This window comes from Rhinolophus hipposideros (genome assembly GCF_964194185.1).
Source record: "Rhinolophus hipposideros genome assembly, chromosome: 16".
In the NCBI taxonomy this organism is placed as follows: domain Eukaryota; kingdom Metazoa; phylum Chordata; class Mammalia; order Chiroptera; family Rhinolophidae; genus Rhinolophus; species Rhinolophus hipposideros.
In genome coordinates this window covers 29,888,080-29,900,846 of record NC_138062.1, presented here as the reverse complement: position 1 = coordinate 29,900,846, position 12,767 = coordinate 29,888,080, and the positions used below count along the sequence as shown (strand labels likewise).

General features: G+C 36.7%; 1 protein-coding gene across 5 annotated transcripts in view; it reads left to right on the top strand.

Moving 5' to 3' along the window:
* Positions 1-12,767, top strand: part of INTS9 (integrator complex subunit 9) — an 82,317-nt gene that overhangs the window by 3,079 nt on the left and 66,471 nt on the right. For 2 of the 5 annotated variants that reach the window (XM_081077281.1, XM_081077278.1), the window contains exon 1: positions 11,542-11,590. The exons of the other annotated variants lie outside the window; for them this stretch is intronic. In XM_081077281.1, coding sequence (XP_080933407.1) covers positions 11,543-11,590 — 48 coding nt within the window. In that variant the 5' untranslated portion in view covers position 11,542. Of the gene's footprint in view, positions 1-11,541; positions 11,591-12,767 lie in introns of those variants that run through there. 5 annotated transcript variants of the gene reach the window in all.

The following is a 12,767-nucleotide window of genomic DNA, read 5'->3' as shown; positions in this document are numbered from 1 at the left end:
ACTCTGCATTCTGGAAGTTGTTTTAAATTGCAGAGTTCTATAAATCCCTCAGTAGCTCCCTTTGTCCTTAGGATAAAGTCTTATAGCTCTTGATTTACTTGGTCCTGCAGGATATGGCCTTGCCTACCTCCAGGCTCATGTCTAGCCCTCATCTCCCTGGTTCTCTTTGTTCCAGTTATATTGCACATCTTCCAGTTCCTTGAACTCTCCCTGCTGTTTTTTGCCTCTGGGAGTTTAAATATGTTCCATTGCCTACAACACTTTTCTGCCTGCCTAAATTTCTTTATATATAATTTCAGGTCTCTGTTTGAATAGCACTTCTCCATGGTTTTCTGGAATTAGGTACACTCTCCTCTCTGCTTCCATGGCACACTTCCTTTCGTAGCATTTGTGATTATTGGATTTATTTCTGTCCTGCCTCTTGTAGACTCTGTGTTCCCAGAGCCTGACACATAGTGTGATTCTGCTAAATAGTAGTTGAATGAATCATCTCTGAAGGATTATCAAGGTCTGTGAATATCACTGAGAAAAGATTAAGGGGTGAAGTTTAAACATTACAATAAGCTATAATCATTGGAGTAAAAAAAAAAAAAATTGCTGCCCTTTATGGAGCAATTACTGTGTCCAGGCACTGTTGGAGGTACTCACTAGTTAGTTTCCCTTTTTAGTCCTTTAATCTAGCTGATCGTATTCCCATTATCCAGATAATTATCTGAGCCTCAGGGAGGTGAAGTGGCTTGAAGTTACACAGGTGAAAAAGGTGGGGGAGCCAAGATCTGAACCCAGGTGTCCTTCCTTAAGCGTCTGTTCCTTACTGAGGGCAAAGACTCGAGACCTTGCGTGGTACGTGGCGTGTGCTCCTTAGACTGTCTCTTCAAAGACAGTAAGCCAGACTGTGTACTGAGAAAAATGTTATTCAAGGCTATTTATTTTTAAATTAGCTTTAAATTGGAGTTTGGTTAAATTAAGCCTTCAAAAAGATTAGTGGTAAAAAATTAAAGTTTGGAAACTTTCTTAGTACTATAAAGGGTTCCATATCAAGCATACCAATTGAGTTCCCACGTTAGTTTTTATACTACACAATATACAAGCTCTGGTACCATTAATAGTTCTCTAACTTTACACATCATTCTCTTGGTGGCTTTTTATACACCCAAGGGAAGACAATGGATGTCATTATAATGTAATCCTTGGATATCTCCTTCTTAGAGAAATACCAACTGAAAAGATTGAAACGACTGCCTGTAATATGCAGTATTCAGGCAGCTTTATTCAACTGAAGAAAATTCATTGGTACCTTCAGTGAACCAAAATCGTTTTTAAAAGAACAGGAAAATTAGAAATGTATCCTCTAAATTAGCACATTTCAGAGCCTGTTCTGTTTTAGTATAGACTGAGCCTGATTGGGTATACCCGGATGGCCAATTCAGCTAAGGATAGCAACTGGATTTCATCAGGGTCCTTCACAAGAGACCGTGGAACAAAATAAATAGTGAATGCATTGCCAGAAATTGAGTTTGAAACATCATGGCCAGGAATTTAGCCATTCAAACAGATGAAGATGAAAGTAAATAAAATAGTGAGAAGCAGTTCAAGAATGCAGCACGGCATCCTTCCTATATATAGTTCCAAGATAGAATCTTCTGGTTTTTTCGGTCAACAGAGATGCAGCCACCATATACCCTTGGCATTCAAAGTTTCAATACTTGCCATTTGAACTATTATATTTGACCCCAAAGATCGATGACCAGAAACTGTTTGTAATTTTGCTGAGGCACAAATTTCAGTGCTACTCTAAGATTAATGATAATCCTTAGTGAATGAGCCTTATTGCCTCAGAATCCATGGCTCTCGGCAGTTATTGTTGCTCTCCTGTTAAAGGTCTACAAGAAAAGGTCATTTAAATGCTCGTTATGCTATACTTTTTTAATCTGACAGGAGGAATTATATGCTGTAGTTATATTTACAAATTAAAAAACTGAAGCAGGCCACAAGATATATTCTCCAGGGGTCTACACTCCTTACTTAGTACAATATGCTTTCTCATTACAAAGCCTAGCGGGCTTTGGGGGAAGGCTCAAACTTTTAACTCGCTATTTCTCCCATGAAAACAGATGGAGTAAAGAAATAAATTCATGGACTGCCCCCAATGGAAGACAAAACACCAAGTGGAATTGTAGATTGTAAAGATCTTTGCTTGAAAGGGGCAAATTCTGCCCCAAGGTCAATTTAACAAATCCTTAGAATGGGGTGGTTAATCCTCACTTTAGATCTGTGAGTGACTGATTCTTTCTCCAATTTACAGACCTGCAGAATCCTTTTGACTTCTTAAAATTTGGAGCAAGAACAGAAAACCTCTTGCTATAAATTACAAACATTAACAGTTTTGCTCGTCCTTAATTCTCCTATTGCAGTATGATTTTTAAAATGTCAACCAGATTTCACTTTTCTATTTCATTTTGCTGGTTGATTAGAGTGCCCTCGTGTGTCTTGATGATGTAATAACATTTCAAGCTTTCAAAAGGTCATGTTTTATCACCACCTCCCTGTGATAGGATATTTCCCCCTTTCAAATTCTGAAAAGTTATGTGGGACATAAGGCCAAGTCACACACCTTGTTCAGTAATATTCTGAGATAAAAATGGATAAATTACTCTTGGGCATTTCAAAGCCCTAATTGTTGCTCTGAAGAGTAAATCTTTTATACGTATCAAGGCAAAAAAAAAAGTAAACTGATGACGGATTATTTTGGTAATGATAGTTGAATATAGTTAAATGATAGTTAAATCTGGCTTACAATACAAGCATGGCAGCATTATTGTTGCTTATAATTGCAGAAGCACATTAGTTTTGTGACTGGTTTGCTCTGAGTACTCAAATCTCTCTGCCATTTGCTCTGATGATCAGCAGAGTATATGTGACAGATGAGGGCCAAGAGTGCATGTCTCATGGCTGCAGAACTCAGTAAAGCCTAGCATTCTGAATGGAAAATTCACTCTTGGCTTGCTAACCACCGACAGAGGTCCAGGCATAAACAGCCAATCAGTTCTTCCTCATCCATTTATTCATTCAACAAATGCCAGACTCCTCTGTGCTAGCCATTGCGCAAGATAGTTGATATCGTGCAGTGAACAAAGCATATTTACTCTCTGCCTTTATGGAATGTCAAGTCTAGCGGGCTTACTGTGCAAGTCAAACAATGTTACAGTGAACTTCCTGATGTGGAGATACCATTGGGCATTGGCTCAAGTGTTGTTGTTTTTTACTGCATTGGTCGAACAATGTATTTAATCATATCCAAGAATATGTTTTCTTAAAATTTTAACAGCGATGGCCAACTTGCACACTAGTTTACCATTTTATTGGTAGTGTATGAGAATACATGTCCCAAACCTCGCCAACAACGCTGTCTCTTTACTCTTACTAAGTGTCTTACTAATGTAACTTTCTTCTTTCATCAAGCCTCACACCCTCTTGTCTCTTAGACTTCAGCCATATTTAGTAGAATGTCTTTTTAGTAATGATATGGATGTGGGAAAATGTAGCAGAAAGAGCAGCAAATTTCTTCAGATAAAAAAAAAAAAGGCCACATAAAAATTTTTAAAAGGAATTTTAAAAGGAATCTATGTGTTGCTTTGAAAATGCTGGTGCATGGGTGCAGTAATTAAGATGACAGTATTACGGGATCAGGCACATTGGAGTGGCAAGTGGGCCAAGTGTGTGTAAGTGGCATAGGAGATTCCTGATACACCCCAGAAAAGGGACAACCAGTGAGATGAAGCGAGGAGTTGATGTATCAGGAAGGCTAAGAAAAAGATAGATGCCAGAACTTGCAGAGATCATGAGAAAATTCACTCTTGGCTTGCTAAATACTGACAGAGGCCTAGGCAAGAATGCAGACAGAATGGCTAAAGGGGAATAGGAAAGACTGTAGGAAAAAAGGAGTCAGCTTGAAAGCCCCAAGGTGCTCAGTGAGCAAGACTAACAACTATGTGGTGGGAACTTGACTGTGAGAAAAACAGGAAGTTTCAATTGTCCCTTATTGACCATATATCTGAAGGAAATGCCTTACAGGTCTAAAACATTTAAATTTATTAAAAGCACAAGTGAATGAAATTTAGCTTTCTCAAGGATAGAGAATCAGATAGAGGATGTTCAAGAAAGCAGTTCTTTTTAGGAAATGTAAAGCTAACACCCTTTTTGCCCTTAAGGTACAGTTTATTTTTCATCATTCATGTTTGTGAGGGGATGGAAGGAGGTGAATAATGAAATGTCTTGCATTAATAATCCATTTCTCAGATTTATGACCTAAGCAAAAGTTCCCTTTTCCAAATACAGCATTTCTGCATTTTTCTATTCCAAGAAAATAGACAGACATAATTGGATGTTCTAATTTAATAAGTCTTCCTTCCCATGTTTTTCCCCAGCATGTGGATATATGGGTGAACAAGCAGCAGTATTAATGTAAAAGATAACCATTATTGTAATCATTACCTTTTTTACATCTTTAAACAGCTTTGTTAAGGTATAATTTACGTACCACAAAATGCATGCCTCTAAAGGGTACAACGCAATGACTTTTAGTAAATTTACGGAGTTGTGCAATAATCACCACAATCCAGTTTTAGAATATTTCCATCACTTCAAAAAGATCCCTGGTGCCCATTAGCCATCAGCCCTCATTACCACCTCCAGGCCCAGGCATCAGCCAGTCTCCTTTATGTCTTACAGATTTGCGCCCCCTGGTCATTTCCTATAAATTGACTTATGCTCTCTGCAGGCTTTTGTGTCTGACTTCTTTCACTTAGCATAATGTCTTTGGGGTTCTCCCATGTTGTAGCAGGTATTGCTCAATAATGTTCCACTCTATGAATATAACACATTTTGTTCATCCATGTACCAGTTGATAGACATTTGGATTGTTTGCACTTTGGGCTGATTACCATGTGGACATAAGTGTTTATTTCTAACGTCTCCATGTTTTCATTTCTTTTTCTTGCATGATTGCACTGGCTAGACCCTCCAGTAAAACATTGAATACTTTGCAGTGGTGAAAGCAGATCTCCTTGTCCATCTTTTCCCCCTTCCCAATCTTAGGGGGGAAGCATTCAATTTTTCACTACTGAATATTATGTGAGCTGTGGGTTTTTCGTAGATGCCACTTATCAAGTTGAGGTTCTTCCCGTCTGTCCCTAGTTTGTGGAGCATTTTTATCATGAATAGGTCTTGGATTTTATCAAATGCATTTCCTTTGGATATCAAAATGATCATATGGTTTTTGTCCTTTATTATATTAATGTGGTGTATTACTTTAATTAAATTTTTGAATGTTAAATCAATCTTCCATTCTAGGGGTAATTCCCACTTGCTCATGATTCATAATCCTTAGTATATGTTGCTGGATTTGGTTTGTTAATATTTTATTGAGGATTTTTGCATATATGTTCATAAGAGACATTGGTCTGTAGTTTCTTGTGACATGTTTGTCTGACTTTGTGTCAGAGTAATATTGTTCTCGTAGAATGAGTTGGGAAATGTTCCCCCTTTGTATTCTGGATGAGTGTTTCTGGATGAGTATGTGAATAATTGGTATTATTTCTTCTTTAAATTTTGATAGAATTCATCAATGAAGCTATTTAGGACTGAGCTTTACTTTGTGGGAAGATTTTTCTTTTTTAAACATTTCAGAAGGATTTTTTTTTTTTATTTTGTTGGGGAATATTGAGTAACAGTGTGGTTCTCCGGGGCCCATTAGCTCCAAGTCGTTGTCCTTCAGTCTAGTTGTGGAGGGCGCAGCTCAGCTCCACGTCCAGTCACCGTTTTCAGTCTTTAATTGCAGGGGGCGCAGCCCACCATCCCATGTGGGAATTGAACCGGCAACCTTGTTGAGAGATCGCGCTCTAACCAACTGAACCTTTCAGCTACCCCTTGAGAAGATTTCTAATTGATTAATTCAATTTCTTAACTTGCTATAGGTCTCTTCAGATTTTCTATTTGTGCATTACATTCTTTTAAAAGTTGCAGTAAAATACACACAACATAAAATTTACTATTTTAACCATTTCTAAACACACAGTTCAGTGGCATTAAGTACATTCACATTGTTGTGTAGCCATCCATGTTGTAGCCTGTGTCAGAATTTTCTTCCTTTTTAAGGCTGTGTAATGCTTTCTGTAAATACCACACTTTGTTTATCCATTCATCTGTTAATGGACACCTGGGTTGTTTCCACCTTTTGGCTGTCGTGAATAAAGCTGCTATGAACACGGGTGTACAAATATTCGAGTCTGCTTTCGGTTCTTTTGGATATACCAGAGTCCGCTCATGTCCATGGTTTTGCTTTCTATGATTTCAGCTACCTGCGGTCACCCATTGTCTTAAAATATTAAATGGAAAATTCCAGAAAAAAAAAATTCCTAAATTTTAAATTGTGCGCCATTCTGGGTAGAATGCGAAATCTTGCACTGTCCTGCTCCATCCTACCAGGACGTGAATCATCCCTTTGTTCAGCGTCTCCACGCTGTAGACGTTCCCCTCCCAACAGTCACTTAGTAGCCATGTTGGTCGTCAGGTCAACTGTCGTCGTATTGCAGTGCTTGTGTTCAAGTTGCCCTTATTCTACTTAATAATGCCACATTCATGTCACTTTCATTACAGTATACTGTTATAATTGTTCTATCTTATTATTGTCATTAATCTCTTACTGTGCTTAATTTAAAAACTAAACTTTATCATGGGTATGTATGTACAAGTATAGTAAAAAAAAAAGAAAAGCATGGTATAAATAGGGTTCGTTATTATCCACAGTTTCAGGCATCCACTGGGGATCTTGGAACATATCCCCTGTGAATAAAGGGGGACTATTGTCTACCCAGAAATAGAACTGCTACAGCACATAGTAAATCTCAGTTTTAACTTTCCAAGGAATGAACTTACTGTTTTCCGCAGCATATGCACCTGTACCATTTTACATTCCCACCAGTTGCACAGGGGTTCTGATATCTCCATCTCCCCCACTCGTCAAACTTGTCACTTTCTGTTTGTTTGTTTGTTTGTTTGTTTTTGATAACCATTCTAATGGGTGTGAGAGTATCTCACTGTAGTTTTGACTTAACGTTCCTTTAATGATTAGTGATGTTGATCATCTTTTTATACTTGTTGATAGTTAATACATGTATATTATTTAATTTTAATAAAAAGAAAACAGTACAACAGGCTTTTAAAAAATAAAAAGATCCATTCTTCCCTTTGTCTTCCTCCCCAGAGCAATCTCAGTTATGTTTTTTTGGTGTGTGTATCCTTCAGAGGTATTCTGTGGGCTTTGACACATTTGTGTAATTCCCATCCCTTTTTTACATTTTATATAAATGGTGAGTTACTACCCACACTGGCTTTGCATATTCTTTTTTCTTTTTTTAAGTTAGAAATGCATCTTACAGATCATTTCATATCAGTATCTGTAATTTCTTCTCACTGAAAAGTCAAAAAATGTCATTATACTTTTTATTTTTCTCTCATATAAGATGTGGAATATGTTTTCATATGTTTATAAAAGCATCTGTATTTCCGTTTCTCTCCCAACTCTCTTCTATCCCACTTGATCTATTAATATTACAATACGAAACTACTATTTTACCTTAGGTGGCTTTAGAATATATTTTAATATCTGGTAGTGCTTGTTCCACTTATCGCTCTTAACTTCAGCATTTTCCAGACTGCTCTCATTTATTTTTTGTATAAAATTTAGAATTATTTGTTCTCAGTAGAATCTTTTTCATATTTTTACTGGAATCTGGTTAAATTTACAAAATATAAGATAATTGACTTATTTCTTTTACCATATCGTTGCGTCTAAGAACAAGAAATGTCTTTTCCTTTATTTAAACTTTTTTAAAAACATCTTTATCTTTTTGATGGGTTCTATAATTGGAATCGTTTCCTACAGTTTACATATAAAAAAAATATTTCTTTTTTTTGTTCTCTATGCAGAGAGTTTTCCTATTTTAATTTTCAGTAGTTTTTCCAGTTAATTCTCTTGGGTTTTCCAGGTGTATAACTTTGCAGATAATTTTTTTAAAACATTTGTTTTTTCTGTGATGTAATTACATTGGCTTATACTTCCAGAATAGTACGGAATAGGGGTGGTGGTAGGCATCTCTGTTCTGTTTTTGACGTGAATGGACATGCTGTTTGAACTCAGCATGTTATATATATTGATTTTTTTACTTGAAATTTTTGTATATTTTAATTTAAATTCTGTAGCTGCTTTCTTGCTGCAGAATTTTCTCATCTCTAATAAAGTGAGATTCTTTCACATAGCCCAACAGTAAGTTATTTTCTAAGGGAAAGATCTATTTATATTGTATTGTTTATTCTAGGCAGTTAATTATATCTTGCAAGCTTTTTCCAGACTTTTGAGAAAACAATGGTTTTTATAACTTGAAGTCTTAGGTGGTGCATAGCAGACTCATAGAAGTCAAACTTCTATGACCTTAAAAGAAAATTGCAAGGTTTCCTTGGAAAACAGAACAGCCAGAAATAGTTTCCCTCTCTGTACTTAAGAGACAGGCCTGATAAAGGCAAAAATTGTAAACAAATCTGTCTGTGAAAATAAACATAATTACCACACACACACAAAAAAATCTCTTTAGAAACAAAAAGGGGTTCAGAACCCTAGGCAGTAGCTTATTTATTTGAAGCTGTATTTGATTCAAGCTATGGAGATCCAATAGGTGGAAACTATTGATGAACGACTATGTGACAGTTAAAACTACCAGATAAGAGAAAAAAATAACAAAAGTCCATTCTTTGGCTGTACAATCCAACAAATGTTATTAAATGCCTATCTTATACAAAACCTCCTCGGTGCTGTGGGACATACAAAAGATAAGTAACACAAGAGATCCTACCTATCAGTAACTCACTGTTTAACAACCCATAGACACAGTGTACTGTGTGCATTGTTTATGGATGCGACTGAGTGTGTGTGGTTTCAGTGATAGGCTGTGATAAAGGCAACAGTGAGGTATGTAAGATTAGGATTATGAAAGATGAATTCCAACCAAGAATCAAAGCTCGCGAGAGAAGTAAAATTTGATCTGGCCTTGCAAAGTCCCTTGGCTGACAGATATGTCGTAAGAGGAGCGTTGTATCTTATTGCAGGCAGAAGGACAGATCGATGAAAAAGTATGTGGAGTACGTTGAGTGTTCTTAACACACACACATATACATACACACAATAATATAGTAATAATAAGAAGAAATAATAAGGAAACTGAGAGGTGATGGATATGTTTATGACCTTGATTGTGATGATGATTTCATGGATGTGTACTTGTCCCCAAACTCATCGAGTTATGTACTTTAAATACATGTCACATGTCAATCATAACTAAATAAAGTGATTTAAAATAAGATTTGGAATGAGATGTTCAGTTTCCCATAATATGCCTATCCACTTTCTGTATTGTTTGCTCTATAGTAGAAGTGTGTGCACAAATGGGTACATTGCTGTCATTTCATATCTTCCTCATTCATTTGTTCAGAATATCAACATTTTCATTAAATATCTGTTGACATACGAAAGATGTGTATGTGTGATTGGAGCACAAGATCCCTGCCGTTGGGACCAGGAGCAGACTTAATGCATTAGGAGTGGAAGTTAGAAAGGTAGATTGAAGCCGCAGTGGTGGACTTTAAATATGAGACTTAGTGATTTGGACAATAACAGAAAGTTTAGGAGTTTAAGCATTTTTAAACCCCTGGAGCCTTTAAGTTTACTTCATTCATCCCTTTGGAAATCTAGGACAAAGAAGTTAGAAGAACTGTATTTTGTCCACTTAAAAAACACGTTGGAATGTGAAATCAAAAAGTGTGATTCAAGTGCAGTTACAGAAAATGTTTTTGAGAAGTGAAATATAATCAAAACAAAGCATCAGTGAGCTTAGCAAATGCAAAGTCAGAACTACCTACTTAGGACCAGATTTTTCTAAGCACTGTATGAGAACCTCATAAGCAGTAACAGAACTCATCAATACATCGGAAGGTGAAAGGGAATCCATGGAACCAGTTGATGGGCGCCATGTAAGAAGAGTGCCCAGATAAGAGAAAGAGAGAACAGAGACACTCAGTGAATTCCTTAACTTTTCATCTTTATTGAGAACGAGTTGGAAGGGGTCCCATTCCTGCAGAACTGATAAATGCATTGGGTATTCTCACATTGACAGGTTGAATATAGATAAATCACTAGAAAGTGTGATGCCATCCTCAGGGTCTCTCTGTGTGTGTGTGTGTGTGTGTGTGTGTGTGTGTGTGTGTGTGTGTGATTTTCATACAGTAAAACTAGTATAAATTTCAAGTGTGCGAACAGTTTGATGAATTTTTATCTAGTTATGAAGCCATGTATGTTCGTGTTTGTGTCTGACTTTAATTCAACATACCCTTCGCCTGATCCTCTTAGCCACTTACAAGTTTTAGTATTTTGTTAAACCTTTTTTCTGTTTTCTTGCTCATTGTCATTGCTGCAGATTTTCAATACCATTGCCCGTAAATTGCCTCTACTGTTAAATAATTCAACCCAAAGTTATGCTTATCATTTCCATACCTTTAAAAATGATCTTTACCTTTATCTATCATAATCATATGTTGCTTCTTACTAGCACTTTTATCACCATTAGTGTTTCTGTTATAGGACATATTGGGTCATTAAACACCTAAAAATAAATGCTGTAGAACAAAAGCAAAAAACTTTGCATACATAGGTCAATTGTGTATGACCTTCAATGCTTTTTCTTTTTGGTGGTGGGTGGGGCACAGCTTTTGCTCTGATTCATAGATATATTCATAGTTTCTCTGAAAGGTTAGGTTGGAGTTGTACTTATTAATTTATTATTATTGTTAGCTATTTCTACCCTTATCTCTATCTCCCATACTCCTTATTTCCTTTCCTCCAAATACTGTTACTTCTATCCTCTCAAACTCTTTTAAAACTTGTTGCTATGAGAAACCTCTATGGTAATTTATTCAAAAAAAATTCTGCTCTAAAAAAATCTCATTAATGGTTTTTAAAAGAGAAGTCAAGAGGATAGAAGTATTTAAAGTAGAAAGAGAAGGTTGAAATATGGTTAACCACCCTTTCCCCAGCGGTAACCACTTTTACCAGTTTAGTATATATGTGCTTCTGATCTTTTATTTTTAATTAAATAAATATTTTTATGGCATATACATAGCTCTGTGAACTTTTTTTAAAAATATTTTTAAAGTCTGGTGTCAAACAGCCAACAGTGTTTACTCCCAAGCCAACCCCTCCTTCACCCTTAACATCAACATTCCCACCCTTTCTGAGCTGTGGAGGGGTGGTGGGGGTACTTTTATGACCAATTTCTGCTTTACTCATTTTCATGGAAAGCTAAGTGAGCACACAGGATAAGCATGAGGGAGCAACCATAAGTGTCACTTGACCAGCTGTGCGTGATATCTAGTTCCTCTCCAACCAGAAAGTGACTTCTGTGTTCACCATGAATGCTATAAATTTTCTGCTCAAATGGAAAATGATGCCTCTGTTTTATCCTGCTGTGGAGTCAGTTTGACAGTGAGTATGATTGGCGTGTTTAACAGCTCTCCTGCAAGACAGAATCAAGATGCAAACTGGAAGACAATGAGAGATTATCAAATAAAATTGAAATGTATTTATAGAAGCCTCTAAATGTTGGAGGGCCTGGCCCAAAATTCTCAGCGGGGGTAATAGTTCCAAATTAGGCAAGTTGGGCTCAGTGGAAGCAGTTTAACCCGGGGTGTTGTGGTAGAAGGCAGGGATTCTCAAGCGTGTGCACCCCCCATTCCTTGCCACACTGAGACTCTTGTACACCCTGTTAGGGCACAAGTGTCTCCTACTGAGCTCCACTTATCCATGGCAGTGAATGTGTGGACTCAGGTGTGTTGGTGCAGAGAAAAGTTCTCAAGTCTGGAAGAGCTACATTCCTTATTTTTGAAAGAGGTGTTTGGACTAAATGACCTTAGAATCCCTTCCATCTTGTAAATCGTGTAATTTCTTATACTTTCTGAAAGTCAGTCATAAAAGAACACAGTGTCACAGACTCATCTTGAGGGCAGATTATATAAAAGATCAAGGAGTTTTTGTTGACCCAGTGAAATGATGGAAAACAACATTTTTGTATTCCAAGAAAGCTCAGAAATAATCTAGTGAAGTTTCCTCCTTTGTCAGAGGAAGAAATTGAGACCCAAAGAATTTAGGGACTCTTTTGGGCCAATTAAAAATAGATTGTGGGCCGCAGTTGGCCCTTGGGCCGCAGTTTGGACACCCCTGAGCTATTGTATTAATGTGACGTTTCTAAAATTAGATAATTGTCAATATCATTTGAAAATGTTATAAAATTGTAAAGCCTTGCTGAGTCTTGTTAGAGAAGTGTTTTGCAAACTTTATCAGACTAGAAAGCATCAAGAAGTTCATAAAGGTAGCAACATAATCTCAATAATTTAAAAATCTAGGAGTTACCTTTGTTTCTTTTTCCCTCCCCCCAACCGGCCACCCCGACTATGTCTTGTTGAATCATTCTTTTCATCAGGTGGCATTCCTACTTTATTCCATTTCCATTGCCATGTCAGTAGTTTTAAGTCTTGTTCACTTTGCATCAGGACAAGTATAATATCAAAATGAAAATTATGGGCCATTATCACTACTGAGCAGTTTCCTGAAAATTGACAAATATACCTAGCAAATGCTATACTAATAGTAAAATATCCATTAC